The 23776-nt window shown below is 52.6% G+C and overlaps 2 protein-coding genes across 5 annotated transcripts in view; both read left to right on the forward strand.

Moving 5' to 3' along the window:
• The window catches only part of DTX2 (deltex E3 ubiquitin ligase 2), a 34372-nt gene extending 15092 nt beyond the window's left edge, over nucleotides 1-19280 (forward strand). For 2 of the 3 annotated variants that reach the window (XM_030287896.4, XM_030287898.4), the window contains exons 4-10: nucleotides 2978-3036; nucleotides 9645-9776; nucleotides 16760-16830; nucleotides 17405-17563; nucleotides 17646-17807; nucleotides 18414-18503; nucleotides 18622-19280. In XM_030287896.4, coding sequence (XP_030143756.4) covers nucleotides 2978-3036; nucleotides 9645-9776; nucleotides 16760-16830; nucleotides 17405-17563; nucleotides 17646-17807; nucleotides 18414-18503; nucleotides 18622-18846 — 898 coding nt within the window. In that variant the 3' untranslated portion in view covers nucleotides 18847-19280. The remainder of the gene's footprint in view (nucleotides 1-2977; nucleotides 3037-9644; nucleotides 9777-16759; nucleotides 16831-17404; nucleotides 17564-17645; nucleotides 17808-18413; nucleotides 18504-18621) is intronic. The other variant, XM_030287899.4, reaches the window with a different exon arrangement.
• A 2567-nt stretch (nucleotides 19281-21847) lies between these two features.
• On the forward strand, nucleotides 21848-23750 carry LOC121470932 (uroplakin-3b-like). Of its 2 annotated transcripts, XM_072916758.1 has the most exons (6): nucleotides 21848-22120; nucleotides 22342-22491; nucleotides 22581-22800; nucleotides 22875-22951; nucleotides 23113-23233; nucleotides 23443-23750. In XM_072916758.1, exons 1-6 carry the CDS (start codon nucleotides 22063-22065, stop codon nucleotides 23705-23707), a joined length of 891 nt encoding a protein of 296 aa, XP_072772859.1. In that variant the 5' UTR covers nucleotides 21848-22062; the 3' UTR covers nucleotides 23708-23750. The 2 variants fall into 2 exon arrangements, with proteins under 2 accessions (XP_072772859.1, XP_041576069.2); XM_041720135.2 differs by lacking the exon at nucleotides 21848-22120 and having other exon boundaries at nucleotides 22158-22491.
• Nucleotides 23751-23776: the final 26 nt, after the last annotated feature.

Genomic DNA, 23776 nt, shown 5'->3' on the forward strand with positions numbered 1-23776 from the left:
CACACACTGTGACTGCAGACCTGCCCAGACAGCGTTGTGGTACCTCAGAGCAGTGTGGATTTCCCTTGATTTCATCAGCCTTTGGGCTTTCTGCAGTTGTAACAGAACTCAGGGAGCATGGCAGCACTGCTCCCACGGTGCAGAGTGATGGGTCAGCATAACCCCCTTGTTAGCACTGTTAGCTGAGATACTGCTAATCAATGTGTGTATTTAGTGAAATAAGAAGTATTTGGTTTCTCCACCGTCACATCAGCTGGCTCAAAGCCTCCAGCAGCCAAAGCTGACACCCTTTGCCTTTCCACCAGGAGTGCAGCTGATCAGTGACTGTTTCCTGGCTCATGGATGGTAATTTATCTGCAGTGCACTCACAGCTTCCCAAACTTGATTGCTTGCAAATGCATCAAGTGCTTATCTGTTTCTCTCTGCAGATCTCAAGGGCTCTTCTCACTTCTGTTGTGGTTTAACCCAGCAGACATTTAATCACCACACAGCCCCTCAACTCACTCCATCCTCCACCGGGGGAATGGGGCAGACAACTGGAAGAAAAAAAGTAAAAATTGTGGGTTAAAACCAAGACAGTTTAACAGGACAGAGAAGGGAAGGAAAATAGTAATGCTGCTGATAATTGAAACATACAGAACAAGTGATGCACTAAGCAATTGCTCACACTCACTGACCAATGCCCAGTCATTCCCAAGCAGCAGCCCCCAGTCAGTTTTTCCCCTGGTTTTGCTACTGATCATGCCATCCTGTGGTCTGGAATATTCCTGGGGTCACCTGGGGCCAGGTGTCCCAGCTGTGTCCCCTCCCAGCTTCTTGTGCCCCCCAGCCCCCTCAGTGCTGGGGTGGGGTAAGGAGCAGAAAAGGCCTCACTTAGTGTAAACACTGCTCAGCAACAGCTAAAACATCCCTGTGTTATCACCATTATTCTCATCCTAAATCCAAAACACAGCACTGTACCAGCTACTAGGCAGGAAATTAACTCCATCCCAGCTTAAACCAGGGCAACTTCATACAAGTTCTAACTCGTGGATGACTTGGGTTTGAGTCTCACAGTAAGAAAAGAAGAGTGAAGGACTTCTCTGCCATCTTTTCAAAGCATGGTTACCAGTGTCATGACCCTATGTTCCAGCCCATTGGAAGCATTTCCTGCCTCCATATCTTTTCCTGGTACAGTGGAAGGTTCAGCTTTCTGCTTTATTTTATTTTTACCTTCCATGGGGAAGTGAAAGCACCCAAGGTGATGCTTCATCTCAGGGCATGACAACAAAACACAAACTTCTGTATCAGTCACAGGCTGGGGTGGAGGGGGTGCCCAGGCACAGTGGTGCCTTCTTGGCTTCTCAGGAGGAAATGAGGGAAGCTCGAATGTCTCTGATTTTTTGGGAGCAGTTCTGTCAAATGCCTGGTCCTCAAATATCCTTCATGTCTGCAGCTGGAGAACAAGAGTCCTGCTGCTTGCCATCTTCTGAAGAGGATCATAAGGGCAGATATGAAGCAATAGGATGAGATAAAGAAGTAGAGAAATACCTGAGAAAGAGCTGTGACAAAGAGGGTGGATCAGGAAAGAAAAGAGAGTCATAAAGACATTTGATTCAGAGCCCTTTGAAATCACAGGGAAGATTTTCCCTGTGTTTGATGGGTTTGAAATGTTGCCAGAAGAATCTGTTGCATCATTTGAAGGCATTGCAAAATTTGGGGCAGCAGAAGGGAAAGCACAGCCTTTGAAAGAGGCAGGAGGGAAATCTCTGTGGTCCAGAGAGCTTTATAAGGGTCTTGGAGTGCTGATCTCACTTGGCCAGACTGCCAGAGCTGCACCAAGCCCTCTGTCCTGCCCAGGGTTCTTCAGGGAGGCCAGCACACATGTGGGAGCCTATTCCAAACTGTGACAGGTAGGAGAGGGGACAGGCAGGGTGGAAAACAGCCTTGTATCACTCAAAAATCTTTTCAGCCCTGGTCCTTGTTATGTGAATGTGAGCAGAGATTTAGCAAGATTGAAAGGAGGAAACTCTGTGGTACCTTTTTTGGGCAGGGCAGCTCTTGCATCCCAGCTGGACACAAGAAGGTTTCCCCTTAACAGTGAGCGAGATTTAGGCTCTTGACCACCTTAGTCTCTGAATTCCTAAGCAGCTGGCCAGCTTTGTGTAATTTTGGAGAGTCCTTGGAGATGGTTGTCTGAATGCACCATGTATTAACTGCTGCTGGGCCATGAGTCTCATCCATCCCAGGCACATGGGCCACCTGAGACAAAGTCCATGGGTGGTTTCTCTGTGCCAGTGTTTGGATTTCAAGTGTTCCTGCTCTACTAATGTGGATCCAGCTTGGTTTCTTCTCTAGAGACCCCCCATCAGCATTGATGCTGCTGCTCCCCTTTCCTCCCCAGCTCCTGCTGCCAGCTAATGGCATAACCCTGGCTGCCCATGTATCCCAAAGTTGAAGTAGTTCAGCTGCCAGCACTGCCAAAAAAAGTAGATGAGGAACCTGCAAGGCATGTTTGGTGTCCATCTTCTCTTGATTTCCAAATGAAAACAGGCCAAGCTCTTCTAGGTCTCCTTCAGCCTTTCTTCCCACATCCCCTTGGATGTGTAGTTGAGGTTGGCTGCTCACAGGAAGCTCTGTGGGGGAGTGGCAAGAGCAGGGATCTGTCACAGGAGCAGAGCAGGGTCCAGCAGGAGGAATGGATGAGTTAGGAGGAGATGGGGCTGGGAGCAGCTACATGCAGCATGGCTCTAAGACACTCCTTGCAGGTAAGTAAGTCCAGGAGAGAGCTCTGGCAAGGACACAGCTCCTTAAGTACAGCTGCTGGACCAGTGGGAGAAGGGGTGAGGCTCCCAGCTGGGGTTCATCTGAGCAATCAGTCCCTGTTAATATATCCAGGGCCCTGGTACTCAGGAGGGAGCACTGTACTGCTGAATTATCTTTGTTTTGTTTGTCTCTGATCCTTGCTGTTAAAAGTAATTATTTTTTTTCTCTCTAGTGTCCAGGCCTTGCCTGTCAAGATGTCCAAACCCAGCAGGGTGAGCCAGGCCCTGGCAGGTAAGAACTCCCCTGTGCTATATTTGCTCAGTCCTTAGGAGTAGGTGAATGAGAAGTTTGCCTTTCTGTAGTGCTTACTTTCTATTTTTGACTTTTGGAAAGAGTCAAAAGCGTTGCTGACATTTAAGGTTTTAGACCCAAAGATTTTCCAGAAGAGCAAAGAGGGCAGATTTGGGGGAGAATGGGATAGACAAACCTTATTAACTGTTTTTCTCATCCTGAGTCTTTCAAAATAAGTGGGATTATTTGAGGCATGGCTATTCATCTTCTTCTGTACATGTGGATGAGCAAGTAGCAAAGGAAAGGGCATGTGAATCAAGTTCAGTGCTAGCTGCTATTTTCTGCTGCTTTTAAAGTCAAAGGAGGGGAATGGTGTGAGATTTTTTTGTGGTTTTTAATATGATTTTTTATGATGGGGTTATATTAAAAAAGCTGAGGTGTTCTTTAGCTTAAAGAGGATTGTGATGTCATGTCTTGGGAAAGTGGAGACTGAAGTTGAATCAGACATTGTCTCCTGGTGCAGCAGAATACAGGTTTGCTTGTTATCCAAACCTGTGAACACACTACTAAATATACTGAGGAGTATGTCTGGGAAGGATGAAAGTGCCAGTTTTCAATGCTCCTTTTCAGAGCAGATTTGCCTGCTGAAGTTGAAATGGCATTGCCTAGAAAATGACAATTTGTGCTGTCAGCTTCCCATGGAAGAGTTGCTGTGCCAAAAGCCAGTGGCACCTCTGCTGTGTTTTGGCTCAGCCAGTGCCAAACCAATGACTCTGGTGTGGTGGTACTGGGGGATTTGGGTGACCTGGTACCAGCTGTGCTCTTCAAACTATATCATTACCTGGTAGAGGAGTGCTAAACATCTGTTATCTGGTATTTTCTGGAGTTTGCTTTGTTTCAGACACTCCAGAATGTCTGTTAATCCTCTCCTTCCTCTGTCTCTTGGCCATGCATGGTCTCTTGAGGTTCTTAACTCCTGGGACACCAGACTTTGCTCCTGAGTGAGCAGAGACAGTCACATTCTTGTTTTTCAAGACAGTGGTTCCCACCTTATTCCAGAAAAGGTGTTTGGTCTCTTCTTGAGTGCCAGGTTTTACCCTGGCTGAACAGGGTCCCCAGGATTGATGTTTCCCTTCACCTGGAAGGGAACATTGGCACCATCCTGAGAACTGCCCTGCACTGTCTGTAGCCATTCTGGCCCTGCATGAAGACTAACACAGTGTCCTCTGAGATGCAGCATGCAGCCCATCTGTCTCCTCCTTAGCAAATCACTGTGGAAACGAGGTGTAAAGTCAAGCTCAGACCTTGTCTAGGTGGGTGACCTGAGCACAACTCCCCTTGCTTGTGACAGCTCTGCCTTTCATGCCCTGACTGTGTAATTAGATACTTTATCACATAAAGGTAAATAAAGCTGGTAAATCCAGGCTGTGCTAATGTTGTGACCTGTGATCTCATTCTCCGTGTGCAGTCTGTTCATGCCTTTGGTGCCACGTTTAGACAGAAAAGGCAGCAGGAAGTCCCAACAGAATAAACCATTTGCCACCATTTAATACAATAAGATGGTTAAAGTTGTAATTGCTATCTCTGTTGTTGCAGTCTGGGAGTGTAAAAGAAGGGATAATTACTCATTTTAATATTCTCTACTTTTCCCTGAGGCAGCCAGCACGAGGCACAAGGAGATGTAGGGAAGTGCAGAAGGAGCTCCCTGGGGCCAGGGTCTCCTTCAGATCCAGGGTTTCACAAAACACAGCTTTGGGTACTGTGCTGCCTCCTGCCAGGTGTCCCACACCTCAGAGGTGCAGGGGAGGAGAGAAATCTGAATTTGAGTCCTCAAAGTCACATAGAAGCAGAGGAAAGATTAATACAAGTTAATTAGGGAGTGGAGGGAAGTAAATCGCTGGGGATATTTCTGGTGAAAAGCAAGCAATGGAGTTCTGGTAAAAAGGAAGAGTTTTGCTGAAATATTAATTGCCTGGGTCTTCAGGGACACCTTCTTCCCCTTTATGCTCTGCTCTCTGTTTTTGGAACCTCTTCTGGGAAGTGATATTTTGTTCATAATTAAAATCCTGCTGATGGTGTCCAGGTTACTCATTATTTGGGTTATTCTCTAACACAAACTGAGCTCCTTTTGTTTTTTCAGTCCCCACTGCATGACTGCTTCCTACAACATCAGTGGAGAAGGCTGGGGGGACAATTTTGTGGGGGGGAGAGAAGTCTCAGATGTAAATGAAGGAAGTTTTTTGGGGTTTTTTTGGGAAATGTCTCAATCTTCATCCCCTGACATCTCAGCAGCTTTGGCTCTGATTTGAAGCTGGGCAGATCCAACCCCTGAATCTCGTGGGTGATATTGAGAAATGCTGCAGGTGCATCTCTTGGATGCAAAGGGAACTTCTGGTGGCTAAACAGGAGATGAGGAGTCCTGTGAGTCTGAATTAGAAGCTGGGTTTTGTTTGTGTGATGGGTGCTTGGGGATTTGTAACACTGGTAACCCCACATCATCCGAAAGCACCTCTTGGGATCCCAGAAATCATGAAGCTGACTTTAAAACCATGTTTTCTACAGAAAAAAGTATAACTTTTTCCTTGCTTTCTGCTATTTTAATACTTCAAAGTGCATGTGGAAACTTGTCTTTTAAGCTTCTCCTTTTCCCTCAAGTATTTGATCAGTACACTGAAATGCCAAACAGGTCTAAGCAAACTGTTTAACCACAGTGTTGGTGTTTAAGGATCAGCTGGGCTGGCATTTCCTGGGAATAATGGATTTTAGCTGCTGTGCCTTGGAGCTGAGGGGTGGCAAGGTGCTCATATAAAGGCCCTTCTAATACTACGTTTAAGATGAAGCCTGAAAAGGAGCTTTTTGTTAAATAAAACTGGGTGTTTCTTGTTTGCATGATTCCAGGAGCTGGTGCATTTGGGGATGTACTAACCATACTGATTTTGCTGGTGGATATAAATGTACAAATTAGCAATGCTTTTCTGACATCTCACATTTTCTGAATGGAAGCCCTGCCCTGTACCAGTCTGAGGCCTGTGCAAATCCAGGTCAGTGGCCAGAGGGGCATGTTGGGCTGGGTGTGAGTGACTGCGTGGCCAACACTCATTACATAATGTCAGGCTGTTTTTCCTGTGCTCAGCTTCTGCACAGGATATTACAAAAAGTCCCTTATTTACACAGCAGGCTGAAAAAAGTTGGTGGATGTTGTCATAGCTCTAGTGAAAATAATTTTACCCCAAGGAGCCACTAATGTTGTATTTCTGGCCAAATAACAGGCTTTGAGCAAGAGGGAAAAAAGGCAGTTCTGCATGTGGTTATTGCACACATAGAATCAGATCAGATCCCAAAGGATTCCTTGCAAGGCTTTCTGTCTCCTCCCTCCTGCAGTCCTTGCAGAAAAGAAACCCAGAACCCAATGGAAAGTAGGAACCTATAAAATAATATTTTTCAAGCTCCTGGAGTAGCTAGTGAGCAGCAGGAACTCTCACAGGAACATATCCAAAGCAGTCCCGGTCTGGACAAACTTGTCATGTTGCAGCTTGTATCCAGTGAGAATTTATCCAGGTCCGGGGCTACACTTGCTCCTGTCATAACTCCACAGATTGAAATTGTTGTGAGAATTAGCAACTCAATCTACAGATGTGATGTGTTATTATTATTTTGGCACCTTGTAGGAAAACACACTCCAACCTAAGGCCTGGTTTAAGGATGTCTCTTCCTGGAGACTGCAGTCCCCAAACTTGTGGGAGGATTAATAATGCTGGGATTTCCAGTATTGTATTTGAGCTTTAAAGGCATTATTGCTGCTGGGGGTTGACATGAGGCAGCAAGCAGTGTAGCACCAGAACCTTTTTGAATGCCCTCTTGACTTGAATCTGCAGAAGATGATTCATTGCACGTAGCTCCTAAGGCAGCAGAAGGTTTAATATTGGCTAAGAAAAGGTAATTTCCCACTTACACCTTTTCTTGACCAATCTGGGATAGGAGAACATTTAGTTGGGGTAATTCTGGTCTCCTGTTTGCCCTGGGCTTGTATGTCTGTGTGGAGTAGTAGATGGGTATGCAGCTCAGAAAAACAAAGGGAAGTTTGTGGAACAAATGGTGGATTTTTGATTGGTTTTTGTTTTGTGATGATTCATGATGCTGGCAGGCAGTTTTAGACATGTTATTCTAGGTACAAGGGGGCTGTGTTACAGACTAGCTGAACTCACCTGAGGTTCTGGGGCTCCTGCTTTTCACTTGGTCTGAATTTTGTTGCCCTCTGCCATTGAGAATCTGAAGCCAGTTGTTCAGCCTGTGCTTCTGTTTTCTCTTTTTTTCTGGGCTCTGCTGCTAATGTTAGCAAGACAGTATTGATCTCTTCAGAAGAACACATTAATTTTGCATTTGCCTATCAGACAGCTGTGCGTGGGTGGTGATAATCCCTGTTAGTCTTTGGACTCGCTTTTCAAATGTCAGTCTGTGCCATCAGCACTATTGCACTGCTTAGAAACAGCTTTTTTAGAGACAACTTTCCTGTTCCTTTTCTGCACCAGTTCTAGGAATAGTATTGTGCAGCCTCAGTGGGGTCAGATGAGATGATTTTCCCAGCTGTGGAGGGAGACCTTCCCTGTCTCTCAAGAATATTGTTCCTCCAGCCTCTCTGGAGAGCTGCTGCTCTTCTTGGAATACCTCTGACTGTTCCCTGCTGGAAGGGAAAAGGACCTGAAAGGTGCAGGGGGCAGTTTTGGTGCTGCTGCTGGGCTTTGGGTCTCAGCTGCACTCATGAAAAAAGCAAGTAGCTTTTGTTCTGGGGACATTTAAGCTCTTCTTTAATGCTCCCTGGGAGTGGTGGACTGCTGTTGAGAGCTTGCAATAGGCTTGTGGCCTTTAGTTAGGATTTAAAGGGAGTTACTTTGCTGGTGAAATTTCTGGGTCTGGTGAGCTCTCCTTGGTTGTGCCTGGTGCTGCCAGTAGGGCAAGGGGTACTAACCCAGTCTTTGTATGCTTTGGAGGTTCTCCTGTGGCTCTGCAGCTCCTGGGAGCTGGGAGAGCTCTAGATCTGGATCCCCTCTGAGGGTGATCCATTGCTGCCTGGTTACCTATTTCCATTTGGAAGTGCATTTCACCATCCATTGGGCAGCCTGGTCTAGTGCTCAGCCCAGCTCCTCCAGAAGTTCTGGGTAACACTGGGGAAACTTTTCCTCCATGTCTGTCCCACTCCCTCTCTGGTGAAACCCTTTCTGTCTTTTGGCCCTTGGATGGGAAAGTTTTAGTAAAAACATTCAACTGTGGCTGTCAAGAAAGGAGTTGAACAGCTTCTGGAATATTTGTGCTCAGACCTTAGGAAAAGGAGGTACAAATTGTGGTCAGCACAGTGTAGGAGTAATTCTGCTTGTGGAGCACTGACACAGGCTTTGCACAGGGGGTTTGTAGTCACAGGACACATGTTCTTGACTGGTTGCATATTTGAGGCAGAAAATAGTCTTACCACTTGCACACAAAGCTGATGCTTCCCATCATAACTTGATTTTTCAGTCATGTGTGGGCACGGTGCCTCATTTTTGTCCTGAACAAATGTGCTCTAGAATCTTCCTTTCCCCATATGACTGAATAGAGGCTTGCAAAAATAAAATGTTTGGAAATCTCATCTTTGGCCATGTGTTACTGAGCAGGAATGTCTGTGGCATTAGGATGTGGTTTGTGTGTCTGCCCTCAGAGGGGATTTCTGGGGAAATGCTGGCTTTTAGGTTTTCTGCTGTTGGTTTGCAACTATAAGCTTTTTTTCTTGTTTCTGGTGCTGGCTGTTGCAGGTGGGAAGTTGCTCTTGGGAAAACAAAATCAGGTGTTCTATTGGATGTAAGTGTGAGAGCAGTATGGTACCTTGGAAATGTTATGATTTGTAACCAGCCTGGATTTCACAGGCAAACATCATCTCAGATCAGCATGATCAGTCCTGTAGCTTTCTGTGTGCTGATTTTACCTTCAGGGAATAGCTGTCCTTTTTAATGATTCATTAGTTTTATCAAACTGCATCCCATGGATACAGCTGGCTGGGATGGGGGAGGATGAGGATTGCTGAGAGTGAGGGAAAACCAGAGTGCAGGGAGGAGAGGTTGTGGGGGCTGTGTGGGGCAGCTCTGCCCTGGTGTTTGAAGGGGGATTAGTTCAGTGTGACACTGTTGAAATGTGTGGCTTTAGTGGGGAGCAGCTGAGCAGGACCTTTAGGGGTTACAGGTGATGCCCTTCATCCTTCAGGGCTGCTTCCAGGGCCCTGTCAGCAGGAGAACTTGGCACCACAGCAGACTTGGTGCCTGAGGAGCCCTGAAGCCCAAAGAGGAAGGTCCTCTTTACACACCAGCACAAAGGGTCACAGACAAGACATGTGCCCACATTTTCCCCCCTTAGTTTGCAGCCTGGGCTCCTCTGAAAACCCCCAGATCCTCTCCTTGTGCTGACTCCAACCCTGTTACCTCTCGGACGTTTTACGCCCTCCGAACTAAGGGCTTGGGTTTTATTTTATTTTACTTTATTTTGATTTTCTTTGAAAGGTTAAAGGTTTGTTTTTTTTTTTTTTTAATGAATGTGTTTCCCCATTGTTTCCTTCCTGCATGTTGACCTCGTACCCACTGTAGGCATGACAGCTATTCTGATGTCAGCCGCCGGACTGCCCGTGTACCTCACCCGTGTGCCGCAAGCTGCCAGCACCCATAAGGCCACTAAAAAACACAGCTCAGTTAAGGAGGGGAGGAAAGTGTCCAAGAAAGGTAGTTCCTGCTCAAACTCTGATATTTGCTTCCATCTCCTTTTCTTTATCTCTCTGCACCCCTCTTTTCCTCTTGTTTCTCCCCCCCAACCCTCTTGGCTCTTCTGGTTTGACTGATGATGTTCATCTCAGCGAGGGGAGAAGCAGGACACATCTCCCCTGAACTGCAGCATCTCTGACAGCCTCTAAAATAACATGGTAAAGAAGGTGTGGTCCTGTGGTAGGTCAGCTTGTTTCCACACAAAATGAAAGCTGGAACAGATCTGTGCTCTGCATGTCAGACTCAAGCCTCCCCTGTGATCCTGCTACACCCACATGGGGAGTGTCCACATACCAGGACCTTCTGAGTTGTTGGTGGGACGAGTCTGAGAGCTGAGGGACCATTAAGAAGAATATAAAATCCACATGTGCTCTGCAGAGAAGATTTGCTAGTGAGCCATGCTTGTCATGATTGAGTCATGGGATGACAAGGATCTCCCAGACAAGCAGGCCCCTGAGTCGTGTAGGGCTTTTGAGGTCAAATTGCAGAGGATTTGTTCTCTCCACCTCAGTCTGGGGTGGAAGTGAAGTGGAGCGCTCCAGGTGGACGTGCACTGGCAGGAAGGGATGGATACCTCACCTCTCTTGCTGAGTGGAGCCCTCTCCAGGGCAGGGCTTTCATTTCTCCTCTTCATATCTCACTGGCACCCCTCACCTGCACAGAGCCTGTGGCTCCCAGCTGAGAGCCTGGATCCCATCCATGTGCCTGGGACACTGCAGGGGTAGGTGTGAATCCAGCCTGGTGCAGCTGTAGAGGTTGTTTGCCAGCCTTGGCACAGGGGTGTCAACCACCACCTAACCTACAGCATGTCCCCCTTTGGATGAGCCAGGTGGGGACCGGAGATGTTCAACACAGGTCTCTACATTTAAGAAAGGAAAGGGCCCAGAGGTGGAGAGGAAGAGGCATGTGCCTGTCTAGGGAGATTTTTTTGTACCTTTTTCTCTCTTTAAAGTCCATGAAGTCCAAAGCTGTCTGAAGGAGGCAGGAAGGAAAATAGAATTGAAATGAGGAGGGAGGTATTTTATGGAAATGCATTATGGAAAGAGCTGTGAGAAGGAGTGAGAAAGCAAATGTGGAGTAGGATGTGTGATCGAGGGGGAGGAGAAAGCAGGGGCGGCAGGAGAAGCAGCAAAGAACAGGAGGAGCAAAGGAAAACGGGAGGTGAAGGAGAAGAGCTGAGCAGAGGTGGGTGGCAGAGGGGCTGGATGGGGATCCTACTCCATGGAGGCAGCTGGCAGTGTGCTGGGGTTGTGTGGCTCCTGGTGCTTCACTCCTGGCATGGGCAGCATGCAAGGGCAGCAGTGAGGGCTGGGTGGTGGGGATGCCCTGGAAACAGTGCCAGAAGGGAGCTGTGGGGAGGCCAGGCCCTCCCACAGAGGCACTGGAGCCCAGAACAACGAGGACCAGGCCTGCACTGGTGTTGGTCACCTGCTGCTGCTTAGTGACATGGAACAGCTGTATTTAGGTCACAGGGTGGCCACAGACACAGCCTGGCTGGCTGCTGCCTTTTCCTCTGTGGGGAAAGGTGCTGTCTGTTGGTCCAGGTGCTGTCTGCTCCCAGCATCTGGCCCTCCCTGGCATCGTGGGACAGCAGCAATGCAGGGCATGGGAAGGTGGGACATGGACTGGGAGGTGACAGCAGCACACACAATGGGTGTGCAGCAGCTGTATCTGTGCACCCCATCAGCGACACTTCTTCAGTTCCTCAGCGCTGGCTCAGCCCCAGGACAGCTGTCACCTCCCTGCCAGCTCTGCAATGCCACCTGCTGGGGCTGGGACACCTCCGGAGGAGCAGAGAGGCAGCACCAGCAGGAGGGATGGATTGGGAAAGGGGCATCAAGCATCTCCTCCTCCCATCCAGCACGGCAGGATTTGTCCCAGCTGTCCTCATCCTGTACTGCAGAGGAGACTTGCAATCAGCCCTCTCCCACACTGACCCATGACAAGGGAGCCTTTCAGTGGTTTAGGGTGTTAAAATCCCCCCAGTTATTTGAAAAAGCAGGATTCCTGTTGGTGGGGGCTGGGATGCCAGTCCTGTGGAGTGCCTCACTTCTGGGATGCAGAATGATGTTCAGTCCCTTGTAGGAACGAGCTGTGTTTGTACAACACCCCTCAGGGCTTGCTTAGAAACATTATTCTGCAGTGCAGGTACTGAGCCTGACTTTTGGCCAGACTGTTCTTTCCCTTCACAGACCCTGATGCTGCCAACAGACAGAGATGGGCTCATTTATGCCCTGAATTTCTGCATCGTGTGTTCTTTGCCACTTCCCTTGAGGATTTTGCATCATGGAGAGCTCAAGCAAGAGCTCTGCATCCAGGACTAGCCCCAGCATTGCTCTGACCACAACCAGCTGGTGGTGGGTGCAGTGTGCCCCTGCTGAGCCCCTTCTCCCTCCCTCCTGCTGCTGCCAGCCCTGGCTCCACAGGGGTGAGGGTGGAATTGCAGCTTGGCTCTGTGACTGGCTGGGGTGTGTTAAACAGAGGTGCTAATTAGTCAGGCCTCATTAGCGTGGTTGCTGCTCTGGCAGGGATGTCTCTGGCACAGCCAGGTGCTGCAGGGCTTGGGGCAGCCGTAGTCTCTGGGCAGGCTCAGGGCTCTCCATGCTGGCACAGGGCCTGGCAGCCTCTGCCATCCCCATGGATTGGGATGCTGCAGCCACTCACTGCTCCGTGCCAGCACTGCTGGGACCTGACTGCTGGCTGGGAGGCAGGAGGACAAGTGACTTGTCCTGCTCTCTCTGCAGGCCACCACAGGGCTCCCCAGCCTTTCCAAGGGCCTCCAGAGCCTGCTTGGGTCTGCTGGGTCACTTGTTAGCTGCTTCCACCCGGAGAGGAGGTTTCCCTGCACATCCATCCTCTCTGGGAAGGGCAGTCACTGCAGGAGCTGCAGTGAGGAAGGAGAGGAGCACACTCATCCTTCCTTGCCATCCACCTGCAGCTGGATGTACAGACTGTGCCAGTGCCTGCAGGACTGGGGAGTCCCTCAGAGCTGGGAGATCTTGTTGTTCCCATGGGGGAACATCTGCTGAAGGAGACAGGCTGCAGAAACAGGGATGCTCTGACCACAGCAGCCTGGTCACTGGATTATCCTGCTGAAATGCTGAATATGGAGAAATCTGTAGATACAGCTTTTCCAAGTCCATGGAGCAGAGGTGATGGGAGCTGTGTGACTGTCCATGGCAATAACTAGGAACAACCAGTGTCTGGCCTGCAGAGGGTATCAAAAAAAGCCTGCTGGAAACCATATGGCTTGTTTTGGGCTACAGGAGGAGATATTACTGATGCAAGCATTTGGTTGCTGTGCAAGGATTCAAAACACATCTGTTAAATGTTGCCCATGGAAAGCCCTTGCTGCAGCAAGCAGATAATTATCTACAGGGAGGAAGGGGAAGCATTAAAAACAATTTGATATTCCTCTCTTTGTAAATGAAAGAATGGTAAACATTCTTTGGCGTCCTGGATAAATCTGTAGCACAGCTCTGGGCCAGATGGTGATAAATGGCACTGGTCGATTCTTCCAGTCCATTTTCAACCCACTATTGAATCCAGAAGACTCTGACCAGGCTTTGATGATCCCAGGGGCTGGCCAGAACAAAGGTTTGGAGGCAAAGACTTTTATGGAATAAACAGCCCTGTAAGGAAGTGATTCATGTGCTGGAGCATACGTGGCTCGTGCCATGGTCCCAGCTGGCTCCTGGCTCCCCTGTGCTGCTGGGATACAGCCAGCCAGACGTGCTGGACTGCCCAAGGAAGGCCATGTGGACTTTGCTACCCTTCCTGAAAAAGAGCTCTCCGCATCAAAAGTCCCTTCTGTGGGACTGGACTTTGAAATCCTTGCAGCTGGGGATGGATTTTTCTAAAGTATCAGGGCTGCCCAGCCCTTTCTCTCTCCAGGCAGCTTTGGTGGCTCTAAATGCATTAGAGCATCGTCACAGCAAAGAGACAGGGACAGATTGCAGATGCCACAGTGCAAATCCATCAGGCATGGGTTTCCTCAGGGCAGCTGAGGGCTGCATCACCTTCTGCCTGTTGGGTTCCCCCAGCTCCATCCTAATGCCAGCTGGTGAAGTGGTGTAATGCCCAAAATCCCAGCGAGACACTTTCCTGTCTCACTGGTACCCAGCTGTGCACCAGAATTTTTGTCTCCTTTCATTGATTTCATTTGAATGAGCCTGGCCAGTTCTTGGGTCAGTTATCTCTTTGTTCCTTGGAGCTGCTCCAGAGAAGAAAAGTCATGAGGGATTCTGTGGAAGGTGCATTCCCCACCACCCTGAACAAGCTGAACTGCTTGCTCTGAAGCTGCTCAGATCTGCTGTGCAGGTGGGAGCAGGTGAGCTGGGGCTTTCTGCCAAGTGCTGGGCAGGTGTTGCTGCTGGTGTAACACCCCTCCCTACTTCCTTCTTTTGCTGTCTTCACCTTGGCTGTGCATCTTTTTGGCTTTGCTTCCTCCAGCCCAAAGCCAGAGGAGACAAGAAGGTCACTTCAGAAAGAGCCACCTGGAAAATGCAGGTTGGGTGGAGAAGGATTTGGTGGTCAGTCTGTCTGTCTGTCAGGCAGCACAGGATCCACAGGGATGAGAGCACAGTGATCATTGTGGGAGTGGATGGCCTTAGGGGGGATAATAGCTAGACCTGCTCACAGCATTCTTCCTGAAACCTGTGAAGCAAGAGAAACTGAAACCTCCATCTCCTGTAGGGCCATGAAGGTCTCCAGGGACTGATTGCAAGTGCCACACGTGGGAAGTGCCACCCTGTCTTTGGCAGCCTGGAATACGGATGTGACAGAACACTCGGCTGGGGGGTTTTAGGCACAGTGAGCTGGGACAGCTCAGACTGATCACATCCCCTTCAGACTCATTCCTACCTCTTGATCCTCTGCATGCAAGCAAGGTCCCAGCAGAGAATTCCTGGAGTTTCTTTTGGAGAAGACAAGACAAGGAGCCAGGTTCCCTGTGAGATCTGGTGATGAGGCCTTGAAGCAGCTCCTGGCACTGCTGAGCCCTTGGCCTCAAAGGTGGAAGCCTGAGGCTTGCCCAGGCTCCTCCCTGTTTCCTGCTCTTGGGACAGTTCTTGGAAATGTGTTTCCAGGGGATTTTGGCCCCTGAAGAGGAAAACTCCTGCTTCTGTGTTGTTCTTTGGCTTCATGCTTAATCCTGTTGTCACCTATTTGGCTTGGGATCTCCAGAGATTGGTCCTCACAGCCCTGCTCTGCCCGAGATGTCAGGCATCCCTCCTGCCCAGCACTGGCACTTGGAGTGAACATCCTTCCCCTCCTGGCCTCCTCTTGTTGCTTTATGTGCTCAGCCATCCCTTCCTCCTGCTGCTGCTGCCAGAAATCACGGCTCTCAGCATAGCCAGGAATCCCCTTCTGAAAATAGCTCATCTTAATGACTGTGTTTGCACTTAGGAGAGTCCAGCCCACAGTTCCTCAGTCTTCTTAGCTAAAGGATTCTGATGCTCTGCCTTCCTCTCTTCCATGCTGTTCTAGGGAATGAATGAGGGACTTCTGCCTGGTAGAGGATCTGTGCCATCCAGGCCTTTGCCTGTTCAACACCACTTGTGGCATGTGAGCAGTCCTTCCCTTCTGCTTCATGTTTGTCTCTCCATGAAAAGTGGTTATCCAGAAAATAGCACCTCCTCCTTCCTGCTCGTGACAGACATGGCTTTTTGGACTGGAATAACAGCTCCAGTGGCTGTCTCTTGGTGTGCAGCTTCTTGAACCACAGAGCCAATGCTTGTGAACCCTCTGTCTTCCCTCGAGGCCCCAGAGTGGATGGGGAGAGCTGAAGATGGGTCACTCAGGTTCAGCTGTGGCTCTGATCCCTGGCTGGTCCACTCCTGGGAGCAGCAGTGCTCTCCATGCTAAAGCATCCTCCTGGACAGGATGGAGTTGGAGAAGGGAGAGCTATGCCTTGGCCAGCCCAGTCTCCCCCAGAAGTGGATTCAGGAAGGAAGGATGAGGTTCCCCCAAGCCAAGTGTCTGATCTCTCTTTGCCTCCTGCCAAGTGGAGTTGTAACGTCACTTGTGCAAGTGTTTCTTTTCCCAGGCTGGTGGAAAAGCCTGGCAGCTTCTGTGGCAGGCCTGATGCCTGGTAAGGAGCTCCTCTCCTCTCCTCTTACCCAGGGCCAGGTGCCTTGCAGAGGCATGGGGTGCTCCTGGCTTAAGCCAAGCCTTGCTAGGCAGCTCTGGGAGGATGGGCTGGAAGTTGAGGTGATAGTGATGCACTCACTGGTAATTTGCTCTTGGTGTTGTGTGATATTTGTTGCTTCATCCCATAATGCCTCCAGGGACCAGGCTGGTGGGCTGCTCAGGTGTCTGTGCCTGGGTGGATGGGACCAGGGATTATACTTGGGAAGATGCAAAGATACTGTCTCATGCTGCAAATAGGGTTCATGTTAAAAGCTGGTTTATTTTGCACACCTGGTAACTTGTACCATGTCTTGCCAGGAATGAGTGTGTGGAAGCTCAGGACCAAGGCCACTGGTTCATGTGAAGGATGTGGAGCTCATTGTGCTGTATTCAAAACTGGGCCTGAAGCTCAGAGTGTTGCTGGGTTTCCTTGCTGGGCACCAGCTGGGGTGGTGTGGGAATGCCTTTTTCCCTCCTTTGACAACACAGACTGTGTGATCCTCTGTCCCATCAAGGCTGCTGGGTTTGATCCCAGCTGTCTTGTGGTGTGCACAGAAAGTCCATCTGGGACGTGCCTGGTGTCACTTGGGGTGCGTGACAAGAACAGGAGCCCTGGTGGGAGCCATGGCTGAAAGCAAAGCCTTTTCTGGGCTTGTAGGGATCAGTTGGAGTGTTCTGTTCTCCCCTTCTAACCCTGACCTTTCTCCTTGGCATCCTGGCCAGTGACCTGCTTGTCTGCCTTCTCTCTAGCTCACCCCACATGGGCCCTCGTACCACACAGTGTCTGACTTGTCTGTTCCTCTCTCCTTGTGCAGCCACGCCAACAGAGCCAGAATCCGTGGTGAAGAAATACCTGGAAGAGCTGAAGGGTGCTGCTGCTGATGAGGTAAGAGGGCAGTGAAGCAGCTGCAGCTTGCCCAGTTCACTGGGGTGCCAAGGAAGCCACAGCAGTGCCCAAGGGCCATCCCTCCTTGGGTGCCTTGGTGTGCCTTGCAGTGGCACTGCTGATGTGAGGTGCAGAGTCCTCAGCACTGCCTGAAATTCACATGTGACAACAGGTGACTTGTCCTCATCAGAGGACTCTGATGAAGGCACAGTGTGGCTTGAATAGCTCATCCTGCAGTGTCCCCATTTCCTTCGGAGGATGGAGTTTGCTTTTGGTCTCAGTGCTGAGAGGTCAAAACTAGAGATCAATCCCTGCACTGGAGCTCCTTTGCAGAGAAGCAGGATGTAACCATACTGTTCTCTCTGACTGATGCCAGCTCTCCACCTCCTGGACAATGCAGGAAGTGGAGTGGAGCAATACCAACCAGATAAGGAAACCTGTCTCTGTGTCCCTAAATCTCAATTAAACTGAAGGGCTGAAGGCAAATCTTCCTGAAGCATCTCCTCGATGGCTTCTGTGGTGTGCCAGTCCTCAGGACCAGCTGTGCTCACACACGTGGTGCTTTCTCCTGCAGGACTGCATGATCTGCATGGAGAAGCTGTCCTCCCCCTCGGGCTACAGCGACTCCTGCCAGTCCAGCACCATCAGGCCCGAGGCAGTCGGCCGCCTGAGGAACTGCCAGCACTCCTTCCACATGCTCTGCATGCTGGCCATGTACTCCAACGGGAACAAGGTACTGAGCTGGCCCCTCTCAGCAGCCCTGCCTGCAGGTGGCTGTGCTGGGCAGCTCTGATGTGGCTTCTCTCCCCTGGCAGGATGGCAGTTTGCAGTGCCCCTCCTGTAAAACCATCTACGGAGAGAAAACTGGTACCCAGCCCAAAGGGAAGATGGAGATCTCCACTTTCCCCCAGTCCCTGCCAGGACACAAGGACTGTGGGACAATCCGGATTGTGTATCACATCAGCAGGGGCATCCAGGTGAGTGCCCAGCATGCTGGCAGACAGCACAAGCTGGGAGAGCCTCTCAGAAAAGTCCTGAGAGCCCTTTGCTGAGCAGCCTGTGGTTCCTGGAGCCAGCAGCTGCTCTGGCTGCTCTTCACCATGTGAGGGGCTCCTCCATCAGAGATCTTTCCCTGAGCAGCCCCAGCTGGTCACCTGCAGTAAAGTCTGATGTTTGCCTGAAGCAGGGAGGAGACTGCCCATGATCACAAGGTGGGAAGCATCCCATGGTCTGGTTTCACAGCTCATGTTGGTTTCAGTGGTGGGAGTGAACTTTCAAAGGTTTGAGCTGTGTGGCCTTTTTAAGGTGTTACCAGAGCACATGGAAAAAGCAGTGTTTTGGGGCTGTCTCTCACAGAATTTAGGTAGATTTTACATCTGGCTTTGTATCCCAGCTGCTTTTGGAGGATCTGTAGTACTCATGTGTCCCATGAGAACAACAGACACGTACTCACCAGCAATGCCTTGCTGCCTCTGCATGGAAGAGCTGGTTTGGGATGGGCCTGTGTCAGATCCTGCTGCTGATGTCCAAGTCCTCTGAAGAAGATGGATATGTCCATGACAAATCTGTCTCATCTCTTGCAGGGCCCGGAGCACCCCAACCCTGGGATGCCATACACAGCCAGAGGCTTTCCTCGTTATTGCTACCTACCAGACAATGAGAAGGGCAGGAAGGTGAGGTATCACACCCTGAGAACACCACCCTTAAGCTGTCAAGCTCCTGACAAGCTGCATTCATGGCACAAATCTCCTAGCTGCTGCTCCTAGCTTTGTTTTTCCTTTCCTCCTCTAGGTCCTGGAGCTCCTGAAGGTGGCTTGGAAGAGACGCCTGATTTTCACAGTGGGCACCTCCAACACCACGGGCGAGAGCAACACGGTGGTGTGGAACGAGATCCACCACAAGACTGAGATGGACTCAAACCTCAGTGGCCATGGCTACCCTGACCCCAACTACCTGGACAATGTGCTGGCAGAGCTGGCTGCCCAGGGTGTCACCGAGGACTGCCTGGGCCAGTGAGCCTCAGGGGCCACCTAGTGCACTTATTCCTGATGCCTTAAGTTCCCGTGTCCGACCGCCCGTCACACTGAGCAATAACAGTTCCGTGGGAGCCCTGCCCGCTCTTCACAGTTTTTTGGTGGGGGGGTGTGGGGGAGGGAAGGATATTTTTGTAGAAGCTGTTCTTGTGTCTCTGGGTGGGATTGATGGCTGCAGCCAGGAGCAGCTGGGATGGGACTGAGGTGACAGATCCCCTGGGGAAGGCAGGCCCTTCCTTTGGTTATGCCTGGGGACAGGATGGGACAGGAGAGTGCCTTGCTTCCAGTAGACCACCTGGAAGTCAAGCAAGGTCCTCCTTTTGGGACACATCAGCTCCCTGTCTGAGGCACCTCTTGCCTCCCTCCTGCTGTGTATCTCTGCTGGGTCCCAATAAACTCTTCATTCTCACAGCAAAACCCTGCTCTGCCTTCCTGCTGCTTCAGGGCTTGGGGTGGGTCTCTGGGGAACCGGCCTGCTCCATGGAACCACAGACAATTAATCCAGCCAGGAGGGAAAGCTCAGCTCTGCTGGAAGGACACACATCTCAGTGGAGGCAGGGCACTGGTCCTAGGGGTTGTGGTTCCTGCCTGCCAGTGCTTTGGCCACTGGAGTTTGGTGACTGTGGCCATGGTGCCAGCAGAGGTGACTTACCAGTCCACCCTGTGGGAAGTTGCAGCCCCTTGCTCTTGGCTGTGAGCTGCCAGCCCCCCTTCTCTCATCCCAAGGACCAGAGGCAGAACCTGTGCCTCTCCTCTCAGGTGAAATGGCAGCAATACAGTGAAGCCTGTGCAGGGAGGAGCTGCTGCTGCAGGGATGCTGGTGCCAGCAGCTGGTGACAGTCACCTTCCTCCCAGCAGCACTGGTGGGCAGCCCAGGTGCCAGCAGCGATGCTCTGGCTGGGAGCCTGTTCCTGCTCTGGCTGCTGGCACCTTGCAAGTGGGATATTGTCCCAGTACATTGCTGTACATTGTCCCCAGGCCGGTGTCAGATGGGAGCTGATGTCTTTTGAAGAGCTGTTTCTTGTCACCTGGGGACTGATATATTTTGAAGAGCTGTTTCTGGCTCTTCCTCTCCCTGTAGCCACCAGACCCAGCTGCAGGTTAAATCCATCCAATCCATCCCTTTGGCACTGGTGCCATCTGCCATTTCACCTCCTTCCTGGGAAATCTGGGATGGGGCTGTGCTTTGTGGCAGCACTACCTTGGTCTCCTCCTGGGACCAGCACATCCTGGACCAGATAAGGGGCACTTTGCTTCCTGTCATGCCAATGTGAAGAGAAAAGGTTTTTCTGAGCCATTGAGTGGTGGAGCTTTCCCCAGTGTCCATCTTGTGCCTGCAAGCTCTAAGAAACCCCTCAACTATCCAGTGGCATCTGGGCATGCTGCAGGAATGGAGCTCCATGGGAGCTGCGGTGACGTGTCTGTGTTGCTAAGCTCTACACAAATGGGCTCTGTCTGCTCCTCTCCCACCCTGGTTGCAAAAGGGAGAGGTCTTGAGTTCAAACCTCAGCTTTGTATCCCTGGATTATGCTACCCCTGCAATCAAGCAGTGAATTGAAGCAAAAATTGAAGCAGGGTTCACTCAGCCCTGTACAAAGCAAGAATTTCCTGCTGAGCCTGGCTTGAGGCATCTGCAGCAGCTGCTGCTGGTGTGAATCAGCTGGAGCCTCCCTGCATCTGGGCTGGTCCAGGGCAGGGGCACGGGGCTGGGCGAGCCAGCCAAGCTCAGCAGCTCCTCCCTCCTGCCCTGTTTTTGGGCACGAGGCATCCCCTAAAATCCTTCATTGTGCTGGGGCCAAGGTGGCCTTAGCCCCCGTGGCAGGGGGATCCAAGGGGTGGAAGGGAGCAGAGCCGGGTGCTCAGGCACGGTGCTGTGGGGAAATGCTTTGAAAGGTGGGCTGAAAGCATAAAAGCAGAACCTCTCGGAGCCAGGAGGGGCCAGAGTCCCAGATAAAAGCTTCTGCTGCCCCCAGGCACATTTAACCAAAAGCCTTGTGTCCCCTATCCCCAGCTGGAGCCCCAGGGAGAGGAGAGGGGGTGTCTCTCCCAGCCCCTGCGGTGGTGGCTCATCTGCCACAGGGTGGTTATTATTAGCCCAGCCCTGACCCCGCAGCTATGCTGGGTACCGGCAGCTGAAACTGTGACTCAGTGTCCCCTGCGTCACCCCCCTGCCTCACCCCCCTGCCCCTCACCTTGCTGCTGGCACCTTGCCGGCCGGGCAGCACCGGGGAGGGTCGGGGGGACTTTGGGGTCCCCGGGGCGAGTGTGGCTGGGCAGGCGTGGGGGATGAGGCTGGGATAAGGAGGGAGGGAGGGAGCTGCAGCTGCGCCTGGTTTTCCCCTCTGCAGCTGGACCACGTAATCTCTGAATGCCCCATTTCCACTTAATCTGAAGGCGCGGTCCCGGCCCCTCGGGAAGGGGGGGAAATCTCCTCCCACGCAGGAGTGGGCAGCCGCTCCCCTTGGCAAACACGGCAGGAACACGCTCCGAGCCCTGTGCGGGGGGAGCGGCGCTCAGGGGCTCCCGAGCCGATGTCCTGCCCCCATCCCAAGGCCTTGGAAGGGCTACGAGAGATGGGGAAATGTCAGCGTGTGGGGTGGCCCCAGAGCTGAAAAGGCTTCCGTGCCCCTGGTGCTGGGTGGGACCATTCACCTGAACGCTGGGATTTGGGTTCGTTTGGGTGTGATGTTCCGCAGCGCTCCCTGCCCGCGGGGCAGGGCTGGCTGCACCCGGACCAGTCGGGCACGGGCTCACCCCTGGCTCCGGGGGCTGGTGGGCACACGGCACCCACGGGGAGTTGGGTCTTGGTGGGGTGAGTGGGGTTCAGGGCGACTTGCCTGGCTGCCCTCGTAGCAAAGACAGAACCCTGCCAACCCATCCTGGAACATCGCCCCAGTGCCTCCTGTACCTCAGTTTCCCCTTTCACACGACTGTCCTGTGCCCTGATTCCTCGCAGGTGCCTCGGGGGTCCTGCAGGACGGTTTGGGGACCAGCGGGTGGCTCGGGATGCTCGGCTGTCCCCTCTGCCCGCGGGGTCCGGCCGGGCCGGCAGAGCCGGTGCAGGAATGCGGGGCTGGGAGGGTCCAGCCCCAGGACAGGCGGTCCCTGCTGCGGGGACACCGGGGGCGGTTCGTCCCCTCGGCAGCGGGACGGGGTGAGCTGAGCAGGACATCACATCCAGCAGCAGCAGGACGCCGCCATGGAGCTGCCGTGGGCGCTGCTGGCTCTGGCTGGGATGGGCGCAGCCGCGGATTTGGGTGACTCCCTGGGGGACAGGGCAGAGGGGACAGGGGCCTGGAGGGGCTGCGAGGCACTTGTGCCGGGGAGGGGTTTATGGGGCTGGGCATGGCTGGGAGGTCCCCACCGGTGCTGTCCCCCTCGTGCTGGCACCTTGTGACAGTCCCATGTGGGTGTGGGGTCAGGCCCTTGCTGAGCGGTGTGGAACGGGGGGTCCCTCGCTCACTGCCCACTCCCCCAGCCCGGCTTCCCTACGTGCCCCACGTGCCCCCCATGGCACTGCTGGGCAAGGTCACCGCCACCACCTTCGTGCTGGAGAGGCCCTGCTGCGTCTTCGACGGCCACGCCGAAGCCTCGGACGCTGTTTGGCTGGCGGTGGCCTTTGCCAACGGTGAGCGCTCACTGCTCCAGCACGTTCCCCCGTGCCAGGGGACACGGGGGACCCCACCGCAGTGCTCACCCTCCATCTGTGCCGTGCAGCATCAGCCACATTCCGAAACCCCCAGTCCCGGGCGGACGTGCCCCTGTACCATCAGCTGCCCACTGCCCACTCCTACATGACGCTGGAGACGGCGGCGGCGGCGTTTTCCTGCGGGGCAGCGAGCCCGGCCGTGCTGCGGGTCGGGAGCGACACGGCGTGCGGGGAGCAGGCCAGAGAGGACCCCTGCAATGGGCCCCTGCCCTCCCCGGGACCCTACAGGTAAGGCCAGGAGCCCCAAATCCCGCCTGGGGTGACTGGCTCGTCCCCCGGTGCCACCCCCGTGCCCGTGGCAGGGTGAAGTTCCTGCTGATGGGCTGCAGCGGCCCCAAAGCGGAGACGCGGTGGTCCGAGCCCATCCTCCTGCGCAGAGGTACCTGTGGCACTGCCACCCCCCCTGTGTGTCCCCTGCGCCACCTGGTTGGGGTGCTGGCACGTGGCACAGCATCAGCCCCGTGCCATCACCCCAAAACCTGCGGGAAGAAGTGATCCCCGATCCCACATCCACCCCGTATCCATCCTGCCTCCTTCCAGCCGTCAGCCCGAGCACCATCGAGCCCGTGCCCGCTCGCCCTGGCAGTGCCGTGGTGGTGATCTCCTCCATCCTGGCCAGCCTGGGCGCCGTGCTGGCCACCGCCGTGCTCGGAGCCCTGGGGTACGGGGGGCTAGGGAGGGGGGCCGTGTCAGGGCCTCAGGAGAACACCCCAACGTGGCAACCCCGTCAGCAAAGAAACCTTTTTAACAATGAAAAAGTATTTTTATTCCTAAATTGGGGGTTGCCATCAAGAGAAAGGGCTCCTTGTGGGTGGCTGGTGCCGAGCCCCACAGACACCACTTGGTGCCTCTGCTTCTGTCTCCCTGCAGTGCCAAGGTGTGGGGCTCCCTGCGCCACCAGGGCTTGGGGACCGACTCCTTCATCCGCAGATCCTACCGGACCCACCACATCCCCCCGGGCCTGCCCCAGCCCCTGCCCCCCGGCTGCGGGTGTAGCCCCCCAGGGCTGTGCTGCTCTGCCCCCCAACCCCCTGCTCCATGTCAGAGAATCATGGAGCAGTTCAGGTTGGACGGGACCATAAAGGGACCACCTCGTCTCAACCCCGCTGCCACAGGCAGGGCCACCTTCCAATAGACATGAACCGTGCTGTCAATTAAAATCTGATTTTCCATCTGCAGCTGTCTCCTCCTGGTCTTTGGCCAT

Source organism: Taeniopygia guttata, chromosome 19 (assembly GCF_048771995.1).
Source record: "Taeniopygia guttata chromosome 19, bTaeGut7.mat, whole genome shotgun sequence".
NCBI classification, from domain to species: Eukaryota; Metazoa; Chordata; class Aves; order Passeriformes; family Estrildidae; genus Taeniopygia; species Taeniopygia guttata.